This window comes from Gorilla gorilla, chromosome 2 (assembly GCF_029281585.2).
Source record: "Gorilla gorilla gorilla isolate KB3781 chromosome 2, NHGRI_mGorGor1-v2.1_pri, whole genome shotgun sequence".
In the NCBI taxonomy this organism is placed as follows: Eukaryota; Metazoa; Chordata; class Mammalia; order Primates; family Hominidae; genus Gorilla; species Gorilla gorilla.
In genome coordinates, this window is record NC_086017.1 from 68639406 (window position 1) to 68665490 (window position 26085).

The 26085-nt window shown below is 38.5% G+C and overlaps 1 protein-coding gene across 9 annotated transcripts in view; it reads right to left on the reverse strand.

Annotated features, from left to right (window-relative positions):
- CFAP20DC (CFAP20 domain containing) overlaps window positions 1-26085 on the reverse strand; it is a 325501-nt gene that overhangs the window by 64507 nt on the left and 234909 nt on the right. For all 9 annotated transcript variants that reach the window (XR_004069913.3, XR_008678500.2, XR_004069914.3 and 6 more), the window contains one exon: window positions 23879-23940. Coding sequence is in view for 6 of the 9 variants with exons in the window: in XM_031009863.3 (XP_030865723.3) it covers window positions 23879-23940 (62 nt within the window). In the remaining 3 variants the exon portion in view is untranslated. The remainder of the gene's footprint in view (window positions 1-23878; window positions 23941-26085) is intronic.

The window sequence follows — 26085 nt, forward strand, 5'->3', positions numbered from 1 at the left end:
TGCAGAAGTAGCATTTGACAAAATTCAACATCCCTTCATGATAAAAACAAGAAACTATGCATAGAAATAACATACTTCAAAATAATAAAGGCCATATATGACACACCCAGAGCTAACATCATACTGAATAGGGAAAAGCTGGAAGCCTTTCCCCTAAGAACTAGAACAAGACAAGGATGCCCACTTTTACCACTCCTGTTCAACGTAATACTGGAAGTCCTAGCCAGAGTAATCAGGCAAAAGGAAAAAATAAAGATATCTAAATTGGAAAAGTATAAGTCAAATTGTTCCTGTTTGCTGACAATATAATCTTAACTCTAGAAAAACCTAAAGACTCCAGAAAAACTCTAAGATTTGATAAATTCAGTAAAGTTGAAGGATACAAAGTCAACATACAAATATTAGTATCATTTCTATACACCAATAATGAACTAGCTAAGAAATAAGAAAGCAATTCCATTTACAAGAGCTACAAAAATATCTGGGAATAAATTTAACCAAGGATGTGAAGAATTTCCATAAGGAAAACTACAAAACACTGATGAAAGAAATTGAAAAGGACATAAACAAATGGAAAGACAGCCCATGATCATGGATTGGAAGAATTAATATTATTAAAATGACTGTAATGCCAAAAGCAATCTACAGATTCAATGCAATCTCTATCAAAATGCCAATGTCATTTTTCACAAAAAGAAAAAAATCCTAAAGTTTGTATTCAGCCACATAAGAACCTGAATAGCAAAAGAAATTTTGAGCAAAAAACAAAACAAAACAAAACAAAACAAAACAAAACAAAAACAAAGCTGTGAGGCATCATACTACCTGACTTCAAAATATATTACAAGGCTATAGTAACCAAACAGCATGGTACTGGTCTAAAAAGAGACATATAGACCAATGGAACAGAATAGAGAATCCAGAAATAAATCCATATATTTAATAGTCATCTGATTTCCAACAAAGATGCCAAGAACATACATTCAGGAAAGGATACCCCCTTCAATAAATGGTGCTGGGAAAATTGGATATCCATATGCAGAAGAATAAAACTAGATGCCTATTTCTCATCATATACAAAAATCAACTCAAGATGGATTCAAGACTTAAATCTAAGACCTGAAAACATAAAACTGGTAGAAAAAAACAGGAAAAACACCTCAAGACACTGGTATAGGCAAAAATGTTATGGCCAAGTCCTCAAAAGCACAAACAAAACCAAAAATAGATAAATAGGACTATATTAAATAAAAAAGCTTCTGCACAGCAAAACAGAAGAACAAAAACCAACCAACCAACCAACCAACCAACCAAACAAAAAACAAGAGTGAAGAGACAACCTGTTGAATGAAAGAAAATAAAAATATTTGCAAACTACTCATTTGACAACAGAATATCCAGAATATACAAAGAACTCAGCAAGAAGAAACCAAATTATCCCATTAAAACATGTGCAAAAACCATGAATACATATTTTTCAAAAGAAGACATACAAACGGCCAACAGATATATGAAAAAGTACTGAACATCAGTAATCGTCAGGGAAATGTAAATCAAAACCACAATGAGATATCGTCTGACCCCAGACAGAATGGCTATTACCAAAAAAAAAAAAAAAAAAAAAAAAACCCAAAAACGAAAAACATGATGGCAAGGATGTGGAGAAAGGGTATTCCTTATTTCTTCAACTTTTATTTTAGATTCAGGGGATACATGTGCAAATTTGTTATGTGGGTATATTGTGTGATGCTGAGGTTTGGGGTATGAATGATCCCATTATGCAGGTACTGAGCATGGTACACAATAGTTCTTTAAACCCTTGCCTCCTTCCCTCCCTTCCACCACTAGGGGTACCTATTGTTTCTATTGTTGCCATTTTTTTTTTTTAAGACAGTGCCTTACTCTGTTGCCCAGGCTGAAGTGCGGCAGCAGTGTGATCTTGTTGCCATTTTTATGTCCATGAGTATCCAGTGTTTGGTGCCCACTTATGAGTGAGAACATATGGTATTGGTTTTCTATTCCTGGGTTAATTTGCTTAGGATAATGACCTCCAGCTGTACCCATGTTGCTAAAAAGGACATGATTTCATTCTTTTTTATGGCTGCACAGTACTCCATCATGTATATGTACCAAATATTCCATGATACATATACATCATGAAAGACTATAGCAACAATAGAAACTGGGGACTACTATAGGTAGAAGGAAGGGAGAGAGGCAAGGGTTAAAAAAACTATTGAGTTCTATGCTCAGTACCTGCGTAATGGGATCATTCATACCCCAAACCTCAGCATCATGCAATATACCCACGTAACAAATCTGCACATGTATCCTCTGAATCTAAAATAAAAGCCATAGGAAGGAATGAGATAATATTCTTTATTCAGTCCACTGTTCATGGACACCTAGGTTGACTACATGTATTTGCTATTGTGAATAGTGCTGTGATGAACATGAGAGTGCATGTGTCTTTTTGGAAGAATGGTTTGTTTGCTTTTGGATATATACCCAGTAATGAGACTGCTGGGTCAAATGGTAGTTCTGTTTGAAGTTCTTGAGAAATGTCCAAGCTGCTTTCCACAGTCGCTGAACTAACTTATATTCCCACCAAAAGTATATAAGCTTTCTGAAAAGGGAACTCTTATAAACTGTTGGTAGTAATGTAAATTGGTACAGCCACTATGGAAAACACTATGAGAGATTTCTCAAAAAGCTAAAAACAGAACTACCATTCGATCCAGCAATCCCACGACTGGGTATTTATCCAAAGGAAAAGAACTCAGTATATCAAAGGGATACCTGCACTTACCTGTTCATTGCAGCACTATTCACAATAGCAAAGATAAGGAATCAACCTAAGCATCCATCAATGAATGAATGGATAACGAAAATATGGTATACATACACAATATACTATTGTTCTCTTTTATGGCTGGATACTATTATTGTCTTTGCAGCAACATGGATGGGACCAGAGGTCGTTATGTTAAGTGAAATAAACCAAGCACAGAAAGACAAATACCTCATGTTCTCACTCATATGTGAGAGTTCAAAAAGTGGATCTCATGGAGGTAGAGAGTAGAATGATACATACCGGAGGCTGGGAAGGCTGTGTGGGTAGGAGGGGGGATGAAGACAGGTTTGTTAATGGGTATAAACATACAATTAGATAGAAGGTATAAATTCCAACGTTTGATAGCAGAGTAAGGTAACTATATTTAGCAAAAATGTATATGTCAAAGTAGCTAGAAGGGAGGACTTGAAATGATACCAACACACAGAAATGATAAATATTCAAGATGGATACCCCAAATATCCTGTCTTGGTCATCACACATTCCATACATGTAACAAAAGATCATATGTACTCCATAAATGTAAAATATTATGTATCGGTTTAAAACAGAAAAAAACTATCTTTTTACCCACCAGAAGGATACACATAGAATGAAGACCTCATCTCCGATAAACACAGCATCATTGAAGATGTAGGGGAAGTAACTGCCTCTCTCCCATAACAGGTTTGCTTCATATGGAAGGAAACCAAAATATGTCACCCAAAATATGCCTCCGTGACCTAAAAATTGTTTTCGAGCCAAAGGCAATTAAGAAGAAGCAAACAGGAAAAACTCTCTCTACTTTCCCTCTTATCTGCCTAAAGACAGGATATCAAGTCTCCTTTACTGGAGACAACTCTAGACTTTTAGGAGCTCAGAGATGGCCGCAGAGGAATCTGCAAGGAAACCTCACTCCATTAGTTTCCTCCCATATATTTACCTTCTCACAGTTTCTGGCCCTTGAAAGCCAAAAACTGCTTACATTTGTCCTGTTGTTTCTCCACAAATGTACTGTTCTTTGTGAAAGATGTTACGTAAGCCAGAGTTCTAAGCCACTGCTTTGAGTTACTTTTCATTGAGGTTTCTCCCACAGGATGTGTGCTGCAAATGTTAATAAACTCGTTTTTCTCTTGCTAATCTTTCTTTTATTACAGGGTCCATCCCAACTAACAACTCATGGAGGTTGTAGAAAATTATATTTCCTCCGTGGTGATATCTTTGAAAACATTAAGAAAATTACTTGAATGCTTGCTCTATCCCATTTTATATTTCTGTTCTAGGTATTCACAAGAGTGGTATCAAAAACACAGAGTCTCTGCTCCCATGGAGCTTACAATCCAGAGATGGAGGCAGACAGTAAATACAGTAGTCCCTCCTTGTCCTTGGTTTCATTTTCTGCGGTTTTAGCTACCTGAGGTCAATCATGGTCCAAAAATATTAAATGGAAAATTCCAGCAATAAACAATTCATAAATTTTAAATCGAGTACTGTTCTGAGTTTGTGAAATCTTATGCGGTCCCTGTCTGTCTTGTCCCAGACCCGAATCCCTTTTCTGGTGTATCCACACCCACTAGTTTCTTAGTAGCTGTCTCCATTATCAGATCGTCCGTGATAGTATCACAGTGCTTGTGTTCAAGTAACTCTTATTTTACTTAATAATGGCCCCAAAGAGCAAGAATACTGATGTTGGCAATTAAGATATGCCAAAGAGAAGCTTCAAAGTGTTTCCTTTAAGTAAAAACCGCAAAAGTTCCCGACTTAATAAGGAAAGAAAAAAATCATATACTGAGGTTGCTAAGATCTATGGTAAGAATAAATCTGTGAAGTTATGAACAGTATATCACTATAATTGTTCTATTTTATTATTACTCTTGTTAATATCTTACTGTGTCAATTTATAAATTAACTTTATCATAGGTATGCATATATAGAAAAAATATAGCATATATAGGGTTTGGCACTATCTGTCGTTTTAGGCATCCACTGGAGTCTTGGAATGTACCCCCTGTAGATAAGGGGGGGCATTACTGTAAATATACAAAGAAAGAATATTATTTCAGATAGCAAACAGTGCTATAAAAATATAAAAGTAATTTTATATAAAAGTAATTTTAAAAATAAAAAGATTTGATGAGTATTTCTTATTAACAGCTCTAGCACAGAGTAAGGCTGATACAAGATTTCATAAAAACTCCAATTCATTGTGTTAATTAGTTCAACCATGGTGGAGGACAGTGTGGCGACTCCTCAAGGATCTAGAACCAGAAATACCATTTGACCCAGCAATCCCATTACCGAGTATATACCCAAAGGATTATAAATCATTCTACTATAAAGATGCACACGTATGTTTATTGCAGCACTATTTACAATAGCAAAGACTTGGAACCAACTCAAATGCCCATCAGTGATAGACTGGATTAAGAAAATGTGGCACGTATACACCATGAAATACTATGCAGCCATAAAAACGGATGAGTTCATGTCCTTTGCAGGGACATGGATGAAGCCGGACACCATCATTCTCAGCAAATTAACACACGAACAGGAAACCAAACACTGCATGTTCTCACTCATAAGTGGGAGTTGAACAATGAGAACACACAGACACAGGGAGGGGAACATCACACACTGGGGCCTGTTGCGGGGTGGGGTGCTAGGGGAGGGATAGCATTAGGCGAAACACCTAATGTAGATGATGGGTTGATAGGTGCAGCAAACCACCACGGCATGTATATACCTATACATATATAACAAACCTGCACGTTCTGCACATGTGTCCCAGAACTTAAAGTACAATTAAAAAAAAAAAAAGAGGAAGAAAACACTAAAAAACAAAGCAAAACAAAACAAAACTCCAACTCACTGCATACAGACAGATTCTGAGCACGCAGTGAGAAAGGGAACCACAGCATGGTCGATTTGGGGCCGTCTATTGGAGATGGATGTTTCTAATATAATGGGCCCCTCAGACGAACAAATTAAATTCACATTTAAACCATGGTTACCGGGGAAATCCTATTGGTGAGAATCCATAGACATTTTTGAGCTTCTAATGTGGACAGCGCTGTATGAGAAGTAATGGGGAGCGAATGGGGAATCAATGAGAAAAATTTCTTACCTTTAGATTATCACTTCAACTTCTAGCATGACTTTCCTAAATCTCAGCAAGACCTGGCTGGTCACAAAATGGGATGCTAACATATTCCCGTGCTGCATGTCTGGATGAACACATGGCTAGGCTGGGATTGTAGCAACAGCAATGACTACCACCACCACAGTGGAAAACACTTTGACAATCCAATGTGGAACTGTATATTAGACACACATTTAGGGCACTAATCTAGTATATAAATTGCAGTTTTTAATCTCAGCTTAAACTTCCTTTTAGCCTTGTGACCTTTGAGCCAAACTCTGTGTCTCTTGTTTCCACATCTGGAATATGGGAATAAGAGAACTGACCCTACTGGGTTGTGGCAGGGATTAAATAAACTACAGTCATCCCTCAGTAGGAGCAGGGATTAGGTTTCAGTTCCCCCTCCCCACATATACCAAAATCCTCAAGTTGGCCATGCAGAACCCACATATATGAAAAATGGGTTGGAAAATATCTGTATCATAATTTGTAAGGGAACCTGTATAGCTCAAACCCATGTTGTTCAAGGGTCAACTGTAACATAAAATGTATCAATTCCACACAGTGCCACACAGTAAAACTCACCACACAGTAATAGCGTTAGTAGTTATTATTGTTTAAAATTACAGAAAAAAGTTCAATCCCAAGCAACTTTATGTAACACCTTTTAGAGAGTTATAAGGCAACTGTAGGTTAAATGCTTTGTAACTAAGTCATTAGCAAATCAAGAGCAAAAAACTTTGCAGCCTTTTCTAACTTTAACGAGAGAATAATTGCCTTAAAATTAGAATACAAAATAAAACCATCCAAATCTTTCTGTGGAATGATGGGACTTAATGTTGCAGAAAGAGTAGGTGGGATTTAATTTAGTGCTTTAATTTAGCTCTCTGGGCTTTTGTAAAGAATAACTACAGGGTATCATTTTCATTATTGTGTCAGATTATCAGATATCTTATTTATGTACTGATTTCCATTTTCTTTTCAAAGTTTGGTTATACCTTTCTGTTCAGAAGTCAAATAAAACAATGATATGCTAAAAAGGCCCTGTGAGGTGAATGACAATTCGATTTCCCCCAGTGTTGGCTGGTTGCATGAGAAAATAAGGAACTGGAGCAAGTTGACAGGATCTTTAGTTGACTAGATTTATTTCCCAGCATTTTCAGGGTGTGTTAATTGTAACATTTCAGTTAATGAAAAATATTGTGATTAAACACTGATATGGGTGATAAATGGATTTTTGAACAGATATGATGGTAAAATGCTATTTTAAAAACATTGGGAGGAAATAATAAAAACTCTTTTGTTGATTGGACCATTATTGTGAGTAAATTAGGCTTCCCAGGAAGGCAATAATTTACTCAAATCACCAGGCTACCATCATCATAATTATTCATGGTGTTACTGAGCTGCTATTCCACTTAAATATAGTCTCATTCTACAGAAAGCTTACATAAATTATAAAAAAGGTAGAAAGATACAGAAATGTTAAAATATTAGAAAAAGCAAACTATTTTAGACTAAGAATTATACCAATTATCCTTATTAACAATTATACTAATTATTATTAATATTGATGTGTAATGTAAACAGAGAAAAATGCACAAATCATAGCTGTATGGCTCAATGAATGATCCCACAGTGAGCCATAATCCCCACCTGGGTCAAGAGGTAAAAGCTTCCCTTCCTCCTTCTTCTAATTATTACACTCTCTTCTCCCTACAAGTGAGCCTGGTGACTTCTAATACCCATGGCTCAGTTTGTCTGTTTTTGAATTCCATATGAATGGAATCATACAATATGTATTTATTCTCAGTTGTGTATCTTTGATATGGACAGGAGACAGGGAAATAATGGGTAGAAGAGGGTGGTTTCCTGGCAAAGGCCCCACTCTCAAGCCTGGAAACCTGTGGCCCTAAATGGGAACAGGCATTTCCGTTTTCTCGCCCAAAAGTTGCCATTTGGCCTGCCATGTCCCCTATCACGTACCCATATAAACCTCAAACCCCAGGTTCCATGAGCAGATGAACAGAAGAGCAGAAGAGCGGCAGAGAAGGAGAGGAGTAGTGGTGAAAAGGACATGTGGATACATGGAGGCTACTTAGAAGGCTATAGCAATAGTCCAGGAGAAAGACAGTGATTTTTTAGGTGACCAAAAGCCAAATGTAAGACACTAGTGGGATATGGGAACTAAAACTATGAATGTGATTTAAGCAATGTACGACACTAGTCAATGGTGTAACTGTAGTCTGAACTCTTTGGATTACATCTAGATTATTGTGTTCATTTTAGAGAATTCCAATTTGATAAATTCAAAGGTATCCAAAGGACGGTGATTAGGACTAAGCCAGGACCAGGAATGGCAAAATGGAGTTGGGACTGGAGTGAGAAAATGTGAGACTGGAGGAGAAAACAGAGCAACCCAGAAGTGATATTAAAAAATTCAAAAGGTATTTTATGAAAAGTGATGGTTCTACTTATTGTTCTGGAAACAGAACTAGGATCAATGGGAAGAAGCTATAGGGAAGCCTACATCAGCTCAGTATAAGGAAGATTTCCCATGGTTGGAGTTGCCCAATAATGGAATGGGCTGTCTTCTGCTGCACTGAGCCTGCTTCCCTGGCAGAGATGTGTAAAGTTTGAAGAGATGCTGGGTTACATCATCTCCCTGATCTCATCAAACCCTTTAAGATTCTCTGATTCTGTTAAAGTATGATTTTTTTTGAAAAATTGTTCCTAATATTACTATTAATATCCCTACCAATACTATCATCACTTTCTACCATTTAATAAAAATATATATGCCAGGCCCTATGCAAAACATGTTATGAGTATTATTTCATTTAATCTTTGCAATAACACTTTATGGTGGGTAGTAAAATACAATTCCTATTTTTAGATAACTTAATTGGGGCTTGGAGAGGTTAACTAATGTCATAAGGACATAAACCTAACCTTTTGATTCTAGAGACAGTTTTTTAAACTAGTGCATTATACCACCTCATGAAACCCCTTATTCTACTATATGCCAATTAATCTCATACCGAGCTGAATAGTTTAACCAATTTTTAACATTCAAATATGAAAATATATGAAATGCTGTATTTCCAATGACAATGTATATTCAATGTCACAGTTAGGAACTGTGTCAGTCAGAATAAGGGTATGTTATGCTTGATAACCAAAAAACCCTCAAATCTCAGTGACTTAAAAACAACAAATGTTAATTTCTTGCTCATGTTAAGTTTTTATAACAGATCATTATAGGGAGTCTGTTTGTCACAGTCATTAAGTGACTGGGCTGACTGAACCACCATCATCTTGAATGTTTCTGGTCACAGTGTCAGAGGAAAAGATAATCTGGAAGGTTTCACACCTACAATATAAATGTTCTTGCCAAGAAATAACACAGGCCCTTATGCTCCTAATTAGTTGGCTAGAATTAGTTGGGTTAGTTGTCTCCACCCCCAAACAAGGAAACCTAGAAGTGCAATACAACCATGTATTTGGAATCTGGAGAGCTGGGAATATTTGGGGAACAATGTCAGTAACTACTATAGACAATAAATCTTCAAGGATGTCAGAAAACATGCAAACAGCTTTTGCTACATATATTTCAGAATTTCTACCAAGAATATAGACTATTCACATTGTTTATTTACCCCAAGCTGAGAGAACGTTAGAAGAGAGGAAATCTAGAAAACATGCTGAATTCTGGTAAAGTTCTTCACTGTATATGTAAAATATAACTTGAATCATAATCATGTCTGGGATTCAAGCCCTGGACATGCCAAAGTAGTATATTTATTTGCGTTTGGGCTAGATACAAATGTTTAGATGGTAAATGCAGTATTTTACTCCGAGTTTCATTGTACCTACTTAAGTAAAGCCATTATTGGTGAACTGGGAGAAGAGAATACTAAACAACCCAAGCCTTACATTAGGTTTTGAATATTAAGATATTAGAATAAAAACTATTTCAATGCTTCATAGAAATTTTATTCTGAAAATCCTTGGCAAGGCAAGTCCATCACTGTCAAATTAACTACAAGTGTGCTATTAAAATCTCTATTTTACTTATATAAAAATATAAACCTCTTAAAAACTTTTACTTTCTGATAAATATTTGTAATAATACAAAATAAAATAAGTAATTCATCTTATTTCTTGCAGAGACTCTCAGAGTACTCAATTGAAATTTGAACCACTTTTATCCAGTATCTGTGACAAAATATAGTCGTTTTATTTATAAATACTCCATGAGTTCAACTACAAAACTAAAAACTGACAATGAAAATATAAAGACAAATCAGTGGCATCTTTGAAGCATTTCACTGGAAATGGCTGTTAGAAGATAAATTCTTGTTGTAAGTGATTTAAATGCTTGAAGAAAAAGTACATGTGGTGTTGGTATGCTAAAAATGTAATTAAAATGTATATTACAAATGCTAGTTTAGAGAAGAACTGATTTTAAAAGCCAATGATGTTTCCTGTAAGGGCACTGCTGTGGTATTTTATAATAGATGGTACCTTTTTCTAATTTGAAAGCTACATATTTTAATAGAGAATGGCCCAAAATGTTTTTAAGGTCAAACTGGAAATATGTTGATGATTTATAAAAATGTAAGCCAAGTGCTTTATTATATTATACTACCACAGTGTTATTGTAGTTTAAAAATATCATTAAATCAGCACAAACCTGCACTTATCATTTCCTACACATTTTTCACACCAAGCTGCCTTCTGACTATGAGTAATCTGTTAATCTACTCTTCGCCTCACAATCCGTCAAAGTGACAGATTCATTCCTTTCCTAATACATAATATCTTCATTTACTGTATGCCTTGCTGCAACTTTCTTTTTTGCTAGCACTGAAATTTAGAAATTCACAAGCAAATTTAGAGAATGTCACATGGCTGGTTGTTTTTGTTTGCTTCCATTTCTTCTGTTATTCCAGCAAAAGAAACTAAAATTTTTCTGGACTTCTAATGTGAATTAGTAGTATTTCCAAAATGAAGGCAATTTCAAGTTTCAATAGGAGTGTTGTTGAAAAGGTTGGAAGAGGGCAGATGGCAAAAAAAAAACAAAGTGCATCCTTCACCAAGTTAAAACACCGATCATAATGGAATTTTCTTTCAATGTTAGTGGCCAATGTATAGATTCTCACCCCCTACCCTCAACCCTTACTAAGATGTCAAGGAAAAGATATTCTTTTGGTAGTTTAGAGATGAGCTGCCCCCCAACAAAAAATGTAGTTTCATTAGCATAAATGTCACTGCTTAACTGAAAGCAATACGGTGATTTTACTTAAGCTGAGACTTTCATTTTATCGTAGTATTGAGATCAGACCAGGCCAGATCTCAGGTTTCTTGTTCACTGCTATTTTGATAATACAAATGGTTCTACTGCTTTAAAATTGTTCACTACTAATTCAACAGAAAATATTTTACTCTTCTTTTCTTGCAACAGATTACAGTTGTTTTTTAGTTTATTAGTTCTGCAAGTAAAGAGAATCAAAGACTGAAAAATATGAGAGTTTGTACAATTCTAACTCACTTACTTTCATCATAAATAAGCGACAACAAAGTACATTATCTACAAATCGCTTGGCCTCGCTTGTTACTGAGCCAGTGTCCACACAGTAATTCAAAGGTCACTACTGTTGTTAGCCTCAAAAGTCAAAGCAAATAAGTTGTTTACCTCAAAATGTGGGAAGCTGCCTTCTAACCAGTCTTGTTTCAGAATATAGTTTTTTTTCCCCATGCTTACACCAAACATCCAACAGCATTTTCTTGTCCTGAGCACCAAATTGCATCTGATTTGTCTTAATGGATGGCAAAGGAGCTAAAGGCTTTTAAAAATCAATGGACAAGAAAGAGTCAACAGAACAATAATGATAGTGTTAATTCAGTCAAATACACTAAAAGATGTTTGCCTTTTTGCCTTCAAGTCATCTTAAACAGCCTGGACGTTTGACTTCTATGGTATTTATTATACTGAGCGGGTTTTTATATGGTAATGAACAGCATAATATGAAGCTGTGAATGCTGGTAAACAATGCATTGCTAGAGTGAAAAATTATGTGTTTTAACTTTAATCAATTTCAAAATGTAATGTTTTTCATTAACAACAGAAACAAAAAAATTACAGGGAAGAAGTAACCAATTGGCAACAAAAGCAGAGTCTGTGAGTGGGCACACTTCTGGAAAAGCAGTGATTTCTCCTGAGCCAGGCTCAGTAGATGCTCCAACTCTCTTTGGCACTGTTCTGAAGATGCCCACACACTGCCTAATGACATGCAGTGTGGACCTGGCTCTGCTGGAAGGCCACAAGCTCATTAAAGTCACATAGTAGGTACTTCAAAAATACTCATCGAGCGTTGCTGAAAATATGAGCTACAATACTCTGTGAATCATTTTATGCTGTAGGGGTTCCCTGTTTAAATGACAGGGAAGCTATCCTGCATTAGATTACAAAATGAATAATGAGATCATGAGTCTACGGATGTGACTGGCTGTAGCCATTTAACAATAATTACGGTCTTCCATTTTTTTAGGTTAATGTTATTCTCCTAAACCTCAACTTGCATTCCCTCCCCACCTCCAGACAGAATGGAGGTAATTGTTATAAACTAGAATTAGTACTTCTATTTTTTTAAAGGTTCTCATTACTCTTGAGGGGGAAGCTGAATCTTTTAATTAAAAGCTGAAACTATAAAACATTAGAATGGTAAATAATTGCTTTGGTAATTACCTTCTTTAACTGGATTGTGGGCCAAAGGTAATCTGAGTTCAGCATCTGGATGGATAACAATTGCTGGGGAGGCTTCAGTAATCTCAGGAGCCCCGCTCTCCACTGGTTAAAGATGTCAAGATTCTGCCAGGTGCCGTGGCTCATGCCTGTAACCCAGCCCTTTGGGAGGCCAAGGTGGAGGGACGGTTGCTTGAGCCCAGGAGTACGAGAGCAGCTTGGGCAACAGGGCAAGACCCCATTTCTACAAAAAATTAGCTTGGCTTGTGCCTGCGGTCTCAGCTACATGGGAAGCTGGAGTGGGAGAGTTACCTGAGCCCGGGAAGCCGAGGCTGCAGTGAGCCATGATTGTGCCACTGCACTTCAGCCTGGGTGACAGACTGAGATCCTGTCTTCAAAAAGGAAAACATAGAAAAAGCAAAAGTAATAGCAAAAGCCAAGATTCTTCAGGTATCTGTCTTTTCAGATACAGAAGCCTTTGGGAGGTGAGGGGAGAAGATGTGATCTGTTGTCCTGAAACTCCTATGGGAATGGGTTTCATAAGTTTATAATTTTCAAAAACATGACAATAACTGAAAATTAATTAGTATTTCCCAGTCCTAATGCCTTTAGACTCTCACGGAGTACAAAGGGAAAACTAGGGAACTCAGGTGGAAGCACTGAGTCCCAGTGGCCCAAAAGAGACCTGGTCAGAGAGGAGGCAGGTGTCTCAACTAAGAAAACTGGAGGGTGGGGTTAGCTGATGCTCAGGCAGGCAGGTCCAGACACGAACATGGAGAGAGTGAAGACAAATAAATCTTGGGCAGGTGGGCAGGGGTGGGGACCAAGACATCTGTTGTGATGGCTAGTTGCTGCCTGGGTCAGTGTAACTGGACCAGGGATACAATTTGAGCAAACTCACTTAGGCAGAAGAAATAATCAAAACCAGGACTGAAAGTGGGCTTGGCTGGTCAACAAGTACCAAGAGCAGAGGAGGGAGGAGGAGTGATGGGTCAGGGGACCACCAGCTGCCCAGCACTGTCCACTCACATTGTACTGCTGGTGAATTGCTGGGTCTCCTGGAACCCATGGGAATAGTGCCCCCTGGAGTTGTGCAAGGTGTGGTCCAGGGTTAAGAGTGGTCAGAGGTGAAAAGCAGGATGATTCTCGAGGGATTCAGTTTGCTACTAGGGGTGCCCTTAACTGAGGCTTTCTCTGGGGCAGGCAGGGTTCAAGAGGTTAGAAAAGTCCTTCTGGGGCTTTGCCTCTGCTGTGGACCGGGGAGGAAAGAGGCCCAGCTGGAGGCTTTTTGTATCAAGTGCTTTAAACGTCTATTTTAAAGGTAGAGCAGTTGACTAAGGATCTCTCCAGGAACAGAAGGGGTGGGGAGTCAGTTAAATTTGACAGTGCACCAGCACCACAGCTTCAGGATCTCTCTCTCTAGCTCTTGAGACACACACATACACATACACAGGCATGCCTTGTTTTATTGTGTTTTGCTATATTGTTCTTCACAGATGCTGAGTTCTCACAAATTGAAGGTTTATGGCACCCTGTGTTGAGCGAGTTTATCAGTGTCATTTATCCAACAGCATGGGCTCACTTTGTGTCTCTGTGCCACATTCTGGTAATTCTCTCGATATTTCAATTTTTTTCATTACTGTTCTATCTGTTATGGTGATATGTGACAGTGATCTTTGATGTTACTATCAAATTGTTTTGGGACACCAGGAACCATGCCCATATAAGATGGCAAATTTAATAAATGCGGTTTGTATTCTGACTAATTCCACTTGGTCAACCATTCATCCCATCTCTCTCTCCCTCCTTGGGCCTGCCTATTCCCTGAGGCACAGCAATATTGAAATTAGGCCGATTATTGATAATAACCCTACAGTGGACCCTGAGTGTTCACGTGAAAGGAAGAGTCACGTGTCTCTCACTTTCAATCAAAAGCTAGAAATGGTTAAGCTTAGTGAGGAAAGCATGTCTGAAGCCAAGACAGGCTGAAAGCTAGGCCTCTCGCACCAAAAGCTAAGATGGGAATGCAAAGGAAAAGTTCTCGAAGGAAATTCGAAGTACTTACTCCAGAGAACACACAAATGGTAAGAAAGTGAAACAGCTTTAATTGGTGACATGCAGAAAGTTTGAGTGGTCTGGATGGAACATCAAACCAGCCACAATATTCCCTTAAGCCAAAGCCTAATCCAGAACAAGGCCCTAACTCTCTTCAACTCTTTGAAGATTGAGAGAGGTAAGGAAGCTGGAGAATAAAAGTTTTGAGTTAGCAGAGGTTGGTTCCTGAGGTTTAAGGAAAGAAGCCATCTCGGTAACATAAAAATGCAAGCTGAAGCAACAAGTACTGATGTAAAAGCTGCAGCAAGTTATCCAGGAGATCTAGCTACAATCATTGATGAAGGTGACTACATTAAATAATAGGTTTTCAATGTAGACAAAACAGTCTTCTATTGGAAGAAGATGACATCTAGGACTTCCATTACTAGAGGAGAAGTCAATGTCTGGCTTCAAAGCTTCAAAGCACAGGATGACTCTATTGTTGGGGGCTAATGCAGCTGGTGACTTTAAGTTGAAGCCAATGGTCATTGACTATTCCAGAAATCCTAGGGTTCTTAAGAATGATGCTATTAATAAATCCTACTCTGCCTGTGTTGTATAAAAGGACCAACAAAGCCTGGATGAAGGCACATCTGCTTATAGCACAGTATACTGAATATCTTGAGCCCGCTACTGAGATCTACTGCTCAGAAAAAAAGAGACTCCTTTCAAAAGATTACTGGTCATTGGCAATGCACCTGGTCACCCATGAGCTCCAATGAAGATGTACAAGGAGATGAATACTGTTTTCATGCCAGCTAACACGACATCTATTCTGCAGCTCATGGATCAAGAAGTAATTTTAGCTTTCAAGTCTTCTTACTTAAGAAATACATTTTGTAAGGCTATGGCTGCCATAGATAGTGATTCCTCTGATAAATCTGGGCAAAGTAAATTGAAAACTTTCTGGAAAGAATTCACCATTCCAGATGCCACTAAAAACATGCAGGATTCATGGGAGGAGGTCAAAATATCAACATGACCAGAAGTTTGGGAGAAATCAGTTCCAACCATCATGGATGACTTTCAGTGGCAGACAGAACTACAGATGTGGTGGAAATAGCAAGAGAACTAGAGTTAGAAGTAAAGCTCGAAGATGTGGCTGAATTGCTGTAATCTCATGATCAAACCTGAATAGATGAGGAATTGCTTCTTATGGTAAGCAAAGAAAGTGGTTTCTTGAAACGAAACAACTCCTGGTGAAGATGATGTGAACACTAGTTGTAATGACAACAAAGTATTTGAAATATTACATACACTGAGTTGATAAAGCAGCAGCACGGTTGGGCAAGATTAACTCCAATTCTGAAAGAGGTTCTACTGTGGGTAAAATGCCATCAAATAGCATTGCATGCTACAGAGGAGTCTTTCACGAAAGGAAGAGTCCAGTGATGTGGCAAACTTCATTGTTGTCTTAAGAAACTGCCAGAGCCACCCCAACCTTCAGCAACAACCAGCCTGATCATTCAGCAGCCATCAACATCCAGACAAGACCCTCCACCAGCAAAAAGATTATGACTTATTGAAGGCTCAGTGATTGTTAGCAGCTTTTTTAGCAATAAAGTATTTTCAAATTAAGGCATGTACATTGTTCTTTTTAGGCATAATGCTATTGTACACCTAATAGACTAAAGAATAGTAACATAAGTTTTACATGCACTGGGAAGCTGAAAATTCTTGTGATTTTTGCTTTACTGTGGTGGTCTGAAACTGAACCTACAATATCTCTGAGGTAAGCTTGTATGTATATATATAATGTGTATATATGTATGTGTATGCATATAAATAATGGTTTTTTTTTTCTATTTGCTTACCCAGATTCTATTAGCCTGGTGAAAACTGAGTACACCTTCTGCAGCAGTGGCAACCCAACCAGATTTCTAGCAAGTGGTACTCTGACTCCATAAAATAGGTGTGAATAGGCCCATACAAATAAGCAACTGCCAGTAAGAATACAGGGCGAACACACTAATTCAATTTTAGAAAACTGTCTCTATTTAAAGGTGTAAAATGATATCAGATACTTTATATTCTGGATATCTTTTATAAGGGATCTTTAAAACAAACTCACAAAAAAGGTTTCGTTTATTATAAAAGGGAACAGGGCCAGGTACTAGAGACTCTTAAGGTAGAGAAGTATACAGGTGCTCATGGGCTCCAGCTAGTGGAATATACAGTGACGTAGCTAGTGTAGAGAGATGAGGGAAGTTCATTTTTAAGTGGTGAGATTCACTGAATTCAACACCTATTTTTTATGTGTCTCCTATGTGCCTATTTTTTATGTGTCTCCTATGTGCTTGGCAAGTATATCCCTTGAAACTAGGGAGACACTGAACAAGTGAGATAAGACTTTCACATGCATGCAGTTTACATTCCAGCATTCGAGAAGGAGCAGTGTGTGTGTGTCTGTGTGTGTGTGTGTGTGTGTGTGTGTGTAGAAAACAGACAAACAAGGAAACATCAGTTAGTGGAATAATGTGACGAAAACAAAAAAGATAATGTGCTAAAGGTGACTGAGGGCTATTTTAGGGTGGACGCTAAGAAAGGGCCTCCTGAGAGAATGTTTATTTACGTGGAGACCCTACTGACAGGGAGAGGCAGCTGGGAAGCAACCTCGGTTAAGAGAACTCCATCCAGGCAGCACTCCTAAGTGGGGACCAAGCCTGGAGTATCAGAGGGAAAGAGAAGGAACCAGTAGAGATTGAGCAAGGTGCTCAGCGGTGTGAAACACCATCTGAGAGGTGGGCTTCCAGGGCCCCAAAAGCCAGGGTAAGCGTAATTTGGTCCTAAGGGCAATGGGAAACCACTGGGAAGTTTTACAAGGGGCAATGCCTGCATCTGATTGAGGCCTGTATACCACTTGGTTGCTAAGCAGAGAAAAGACTACAGAGGCCAGAGAAGCAGAGAAGGCAGGTTAGGAGGTTTACAGCATTTGCCCAGGTGAGAGATGATGGCAACCTGCACTCAGACTACAGCAGGGAAAACAGAGAAAAGAGGCTGGATTTGGCATATACTATGTTTGAAGGGAACACTTGCTGAGTCTGGACATTCGGGTGTATCAAAGAGACAGAACAGGGATCACCCTTGGTTTCTGGCTTAAGCAAAGGTGGAGAGGGGTGATGATGGCATTTTCTGAGATGGAGAAGAGTGAAGAAAGAATAGATTTGCAGAAGAAAATCAAGTTACCTTTTCAATGGCTGGATTTTAGGCATGATGGCAGCTACATAGATCAGTTTGGAATTCAGGGAGGGTCAAGACTGGAGATATAAATTTGAGAGTTGTTGGAATATAGGAATATTAGAAACTATTATTAATTATTATGTCTTAAAGACTAGGGCTATTCCAAATGTTACCAGTGCCTATGGATCTTTGGGTCAGCAGGGAGTGGTACATGCATGAAAATCAGATTTAAACTCTGTCCAAACCAGGGCCTCTCATCAAAACACAATTTTATCTGGTTATGAATGAAACAATATCACTGTCCTCCTATTTCCAGGAAAGGAAAGGGCAATTCTTGCAGAGACACAAGAAAAAAAATCTGAAATTTAACTGGTTAACATTTAGGATGAAGATATTCATTTTCCATGGTGTCCAGGTGTATACCTACTCACTTGCTCATGCCCTCCCTCAACTCAAATACTGAAAAAACTCCTGCCCTTGACAGGCGTGTGTTGAATAACACTGGGGTGGGGTGGGGTGGGGGTGGGGAGTAAGTGAGAGAGAGAGAGAGACACAGAGAGAGAGAAAGTGAGAGAGAGTAAGTTCCTGCCTTAGAGGAACTTGGTGAACAGCCAGACAGGTCATCAGTAAATGAGCTTTCAGCCAGACCTGTGGGTTCTAAATGTGGAGAATCAGGGCCCTCAAAAGAGCAGGTGTGAAATCTGTGGGAATGTGATTATGAAAGAAGAGGTAATGAATCTTTTCCTAGTTGAAGCCAACAAGAGAAATGATAAAAACAACAACTGATGCCTTTGGTTTCATAATCAAATCATTATGATTTAGTGCAAAAATCTGGATAATAGGAAACAGTAATAACACTATGTTTTGAGAAACAAAATGTTTGCTTAGTTAATAAGGAAATCCTATGTCATGTCTTGGTTTGAAGGAGGACTACTTGTTAAAAATTCAACTTACTTGTTTTAAAATGATCCAAACTTAATCATTTGAAGAGGAACATTAAAGTTCTGTACTTAATTTTATTAATTTATACATTTTCTCTCTTTTGTGATGGGAAACTAAAAAGCTTAATCAATAGAAGAGACGCCCATCAGGTTGCATCGTGACAACTGGAGAGGAAAAAAAAAAAAAAACGATGCCGCCGTGGTCAGTCTGGAGGAGCCACATGGGTTACAACGACAGGCCAGATTGCCTTGGCCAGGCCAGCTGAGCCAGCGGGAACTGAGGTCAGTGGTTATTAATCATTTGTCAAAGACTGCAGGGCTTTATCAGATAATTATGGTTATAAGCATGTTTATCACACAAACGTGGCAAGGCTGCAAAGGATTCAGGCCCTAACACAATCTGCAATGACATTTTAAAAAACTACAGATAAGTGATAAATCATTGAGCATACACTTTAGAAAATCATGCCATTCTTGCTGTTTGGGTATTCTGAATTATTTTGTATATTATATATTTCCATGAACATTTAGAACCTTGCAAAGCCTTTGACTACATTCCTTCCTCCCTCCCCCTAATTTTCCAATGAGTTGTAAAAATAGTAAGTATAATCATCATTTGAAACGAAAGACTGGTTATTGACTCCATCCCTATGAACAGACAACCAGAAGGTACTCACAGCTTATTTCATAAAACTCATTCCTGAGCAGGAATATCTTACGTTTTTCTGAAGAATCTATACAAGCATCTAAATAAATGTGCCTAAGGGACAGCTCTAAACCCCACAAACCAATAGATGGCATTTTAAAATAAATGACTTGAAGCTGCAAATGGCATCCATTTTGCTCTGTTTGGCAGCATGCAAGTGTACATGTTAGGAAACGTTTCTCAACATGAATGAACTGTGAAATTGTTTCCTCCTACCCCACACTTCTCTACATTATGTGAGATTATGTTAGCCATTTCTGCACCTTGTCATAGAGGCTGTCAGTGCCCTAAGAGGCAATGTTTGGTGGACGCTGGAGGCAAGGGCCCCAGCATCTGTGATGCTGTTTAAATATCAGTTAGTGTGTTAGGAAAAAATAATGGAAAATACCACCCCATGCCTAACAGCGTAAGGGGAAATGGCTTTGTCGCAAATCTAGACACGCAAGGGAATATGATGAAGTGAACCATATATATTTCAATTCCTAGATTGTAAACTTCTGAGAAAAATGATTACTGTTGCATCCCACCTTGATCCAATGTCAAACACTGCCCTGTGAGTGAAAGTGAATGACTTTACTGTGAGAAAAACAATATATGAATATATGCAGCATTTTAGCTATTTTCATCCTAGAGCTAACTCTTTAAAACCCAAATTTGCCTGCTTTATGAATTGCATATTGTCTTTAATTTTAATCCTGCACACAAAAAATTAAGAAGATAGTTATGTTGCAGAAATAAAAGTCTTTCCAGAATAAAATGTGCATGAGTGATCACTCCACTGCACTCCAGTCCAGGTGACAGAGTGAGACTGTCTCCAAAAAAAAAAAGAAAAAAAAATGTGCATGAAAGACTGGGGATATTGGTTATTCTGTTACATTAATAAAGCTATTTGAAAGGTGACTCTCTAAACATGTATACATGTGGGCACTAGTTTATGTAATTTAAAAACCTTAGGATCTTCGGTCTCTGGAATAGTTGCAGATGTCTCACTGAGGCTCATGTGGCCACCACACTTTCCAGAGGTCACCATCACGCTTTCCTCTCTGTGGAAGTGCTTGTCCACACCACCCCGTCTCTGCCATATTGGCATTACTCTAATCACAGCCACACTTCATTCAGGAAACCAAGAGCCTACCTGCTTTTTATGTATTGTTCAGAGCCTCCATACCAGAATTTTCAATCAAGGGTTCAAGTTAGATGTTCATTTATCCAACAGGGTGGACTTCAGAGAATTACCTTCTCATTTCTTATATTTTTTCATATTAATTATCAATATCCCTTAAATTTAAAGTTCTATATTTTAGGGTCTAAAGCATTGGGATACTAATTGTAAGAAATACAATAAATACAGATCTTAAGAAGAATCAGAACTTTCAATTTTAAGTTAAATTATATGTGTTACATGATTCAATTTATTCCATTTTTATATGATGATATATACTGACCTCATAATTTTATCATCTTCTGTATTTATGGCCCAATAATGCCTTCCTGCCAATTCTCCTAAGCTGTTGAATTTATGAGCCAAGAGCCAAGTCACATCATCTGCAGGTTTTCTGAACAGTTATATGATAATTTTTTAGGAAACTGGTAGAGAACTTGCTGGTAAATGGGGTTGGTGGTATTTAATTTTTGGCTTTAGAATTTGTTCTTTTTATTTCATTATGCAGAAGTGTAAATTAATTTTTCTTAAATAAATAAACACTTAATTGGTTGCATAAGATAATGCTGTCTAACTGGTGAATTATTTCACATTCTATCTTGACAGTATATCTTTGGAAATCAATTTGTAAAAGAGATATTTAAAGTTGCATATTACGACATCTAGATATTCATTCATTCAATTATCTGTCCAATATTTATGAAGTATGCTTTCTATATAGGACAATGAAATAAAAGTAGTGTGATCCTTCAATGGTGAGACTGGTTTATGAAGTAAAGGCTATAATGAGTCTTGTAAAAGTCACAGAATCATAAAGTTGGAATTGGCCTCAGAGAGCATGCAACTCAACTCCTTTCTTTTACACATGAGGGTATTCATATTATTATAAAGGTCTGGAGAGGTCAGAGGCTTGTCTGAGATTATATACTATGTTATAGAATTAGGATGAGAATTAGGTCCCCTTTCTCCTTTTATTGAAACAAATGGCTCCACTGTCTAACATATCTTACTATCACTCTCATTTGTTCAGACTACAAATTAGTTCTTTTTTTTTTTTTTTGAGACAGAGTCTCACTCTGTCGCCCAGGCTGGAGTGTAGTTGTGCGATCTCGGCCCACTGTAACCTCTGCTTCCTGGGTTCAAGAGATTCTTGTGCCTCAGCCTCCTGAGTAGCTGGGATTATAGGCATATGCCACCATACCCGGCTAATTTTTGTATTTTTATTAGAGACGTGGTTTCACCATGTTGGCTAGGCTTGTCTCAAACTCCTGATTTCAGGTGATCCATCTGCCTTAGTCTCCCAAAGTGCTGGGATTATAGGCATGAGCCACCATGCCTGGCCCAAATTCTTAACTTGTTATAATTTGGACCAAAGTTGGATTTCCAGTTACCTTGAAAGCTTACTCACATATAGAAAAAGTAATTTGTTAGGCAAATCTAGATGAGCTGCAAGATTCTTAGTGACGTGTTCACCTATTGACAGATAGCTAATTCTAAGAATGTTAAAATACCTTCTTATATATATTGAAATTCTAATCTCAGTTTTAAACTCTTTAGTGTATCTATTTGTGATAGTGACAATTCACCCTACTAGGTAACATGAACAAATGACCAGAGCAGGTGTACAGAATAGAAACATTTAGAAGAGATTACTAGTAAAGAACATTTACTCATCTGTGTCATGAATATTCTGGGTCCCAATAAAAGTCCTGTAAACCACTTACGTGGTTTCCTGGAAGCCATGTTCATTTTTCATGGCTTGGTTCATTGTTTATTGCTGACTGGACCAGAATGGGCACTTGGCTCAAGCTACACTAATCACATTCTCTTTCTTGAAAAAGGAAGTTCAGATGTAGTCTGTTAGCCTCTACATGTATACTGAACTGTGATATGTAAACTCAAGAGCTGTCAAATGGCCATATGTGGACTATGGAGCAGAGAAAGCTGGTCCTTAGAGAGAAGAATGGAGCAGATGGGAGGAAGCAAGCAGAGATGGAGTGAAGAGACTGCCTGGCTGCCTCTTGCCTTTCTAGTTCCTAGTTTCAGGCCCCTCCTGAGGCCTGGCGGTCTTTGGGTTCTAGAATACAGCCCCGTATCTTACTTAACAACCACCTGCCAAACTGCCTTTCTTACTCTTTCTCCCTATCTCTTTCTGTCTTTTAATACTAGCTAAGCTGTTTTGTAGTGTGTAACCAAAGAGTCTTAATTCAGACACCATGCAATAGTTAACACACCCTCCATAGGACAGCCCACAGTACAGGTCAGATGCGTTTGGATAATGAGGTGCATCACAGTAACTAAGACTCTGTAGGTAGGCTCAAGATACACGGACTTTTCAATAATTTCCTAGTATATGATAAATACTGATAAGGTAATACTGATTTATATGGATAAACTAGCTTATATACTTATTTATCAGAAAGTTATAGAATAATACAGCATGTATTTCAAAACTCAAATTCAGATCCACTTGTTCCTAATGAACCAAAAATAATGAGGTTTTTCCATAGTGACAAATGACTCATACACCAATGACATTTTTGAAATAAAATAATTTTGAGATTATAAACTTTTAAAGTTACGAAAAAAGAGACTGGTCATTTGAACTTTTATAAGCTTATCTTGATAAATTTAAGGGCACCAGATGATATAAAAAAGATTTATGCCTAAAATGTACCAAACATCAGACACCTATCAAAATAAAATAGTTATGCAAATAAAGTAATGAATAAATTAACACTTAGTGAGAACTTGCCATGTGCCAAGAACCGTTCTAAGAATTTTTCATTTGAATCTTCCCAAAATACTATGAAGTAATTCTTATGCCTGAATTACATGGAGTCAAATGACTTACCCAAAATTCCACAGCTAGTAAAACGTAGATATTTAAACCTAGGTAGACTGTTACCACTATTCTAAAGTCCAAAGAAGACAAGTAGATGAACTAGGACTTTGAAAGAACATAAGTTTGGAAGCTAGAAGTTTTGGAAAACAATTTCAGAAAACCAAGAAAAATGTACAATCTTCCAACTAAGTTTTTTTTTTTCTTAAATGTAGATTATTAATGATTCTTACCGGGGATTAGAAGGAGAAGGTGGGTTCATTTCTTTCTGATAGTGGCGACCCTGGTTGACAGGCTGTAAAAGACAAAACATTCATGAATGTTTAATCAGCACAAAGCTGTTTACATAGACGTTCACATGCACTCTCATTACTGTAACTGTTTCCTCAGACACAACCCACAAGAAGGGAATGGGTGGGAGGGCAGCCAAGATGGCCGAATAGGAACAGCTCCAGTGTACAGCTCCCAGCGTGAGCGATGCAGAAGACAGGTGATTTCTGCATTTCCACCTGAGGTACCGGGTTCATCTCACTAGGGAGTGCCAGACAATGGGTGCAGGACAGTAGGTGCAGTGCACCGTGTGCAAGCCGAAGCAGGGCGAAGCATTGCCTCACTCGGGAAGCGCAAGGGATCAGGGAGTTCCCTTTCCTAGTCAAAGAAAGGGGTGACAGATGGCACCTGGAAAATCGGGTCACTCCCACCCTAATACTGCGCTTTTCCGACGGGCTTAAAAAACGGCGCACCAGGAGATTATATCCTGCACATGGCTTGAAGGGTCCTATGTCCACGGAGTCTCGCTGATGGCTAGCACAGCAGTCTGAGATCAAACTGCAAGGCGGCAGTGAGGCTGGGGGAGGGGTGTCCACCATTGCCCAGACTTGCTTAGCTAAATAAAGCAGCTGGGAAGCTCGAACTGGGTAGAGCCCACCACAACTCAAGGAGGCCTGCCTGCCTCTGTAGGCTCCACCTCTGGGGGCAGGGCACAGACAAAAAGACAGCAGTAACCTCTGCAGACTTAAATGTCTCTGTCTGACAGCTTTGAAGAGAGCAGTGGTTCTCCCAGCACACAGCTGGAGATCTGAGAATGGGCAGACTGCCTCCTCAAGTGGGTCCCTGACCCCTGACCCCCCGAGCAGCCTAACTGGGAGGCACCCCCCAGTAGGGGCAGACTGACACTTCACACGGGCGGGTACTCCTCTGAGATAAAACTTCCAGAGGAAAGATCAGACAGCAGCATTCGTGGTTCATGAAAATCCGCTGTTCTGCACCCACCGCTGCGGATACCCAGGCAAACAGGGTCTGGAGTGGACCTCTAGCAAACTCCAACACACCAGCAGCTGAGGGTCCTGTCTGTTAGAAGGAAAAACTAACAAACAGAAAGGACATCCATACCAAAACCCCATCTGTACATCACCATCATCAAAGACCAAAAGTAAATAAAACCACAAAGATGGGGAAAAAACAGAGCAGAAAAACTGGAAACTCTAAAAAGCAGAGCGCCTCTCCTCATCCAAAGGAACGCAGTTCCTCAGCAACGGAACAAAGCTGGATGGAGAATGACTTTGACGAGTTGAAAGAAGGCTTCAGACGATCAAACTACTCCAAGCTACCGGAGCAAATTCAAACCAAACGCAAAGAAGCTAAAAACTTTGAAAAAAATTTAGAAGAATGTATAACTAGAATAACCAATAGAGAGAAGTGCTTAAAGGAGCTGATGGAGCTGAAAGCCAAGGCTCGAGAACTACGTGAAGAATGTAGAAGCCTCAGGAGCCCATGTGATCAACTGGAAGAAAGGGTATCAGTGATGGAAGATGAAATGAATGAAATGAAGCGAGAAGGGAAGTTTAGAGAAAAAAGAATAAAAAGAAACGAACAAAGCCTCCAAGAAATATGGGACTATGTGAAAAGACCAAATCTATGTCTGATTGGTGTACCTGAAAGTGATAGGGAGAATGGAACCAAGTTGGAAAACACTCTGCAAGATATTATTCAGGAGAACTTCCCCAATCTAGCAAGACAGGCCAACATTCAGATTCAGGAAATACAGAGAATGCCACAAAGATACTGCTCGAGAAGAGCAACTCCAAGACACATAATTGTCAGATTCACCAAAGTCGAAATGAAGGAAAAAATGTTAAGGGCAGCCAGAGAGAAAGGTCGGGTTACCCACAAAGGGAAGCCCATCAGACTAACAGCTGATCTCTCAGCAGAAACTCTACAAGGCAGAAGAGAGTGGGGGCCAATATTCAACATTCTTAAAGAAAAGAATTTTCAACCCAGAATTTCATATCCAGCCAAACTAAGTTCCATAAGTGAAGGAGAAATAAAATCCTTTACAGACAAGCAAATGCTGAGAGATTTTGTCACCACCAGGCCTGCCCTACAAGAGCTCCTGAAGGAACCGCTAAACATGGAAAGGAACAACCAGTACCAGCCACTG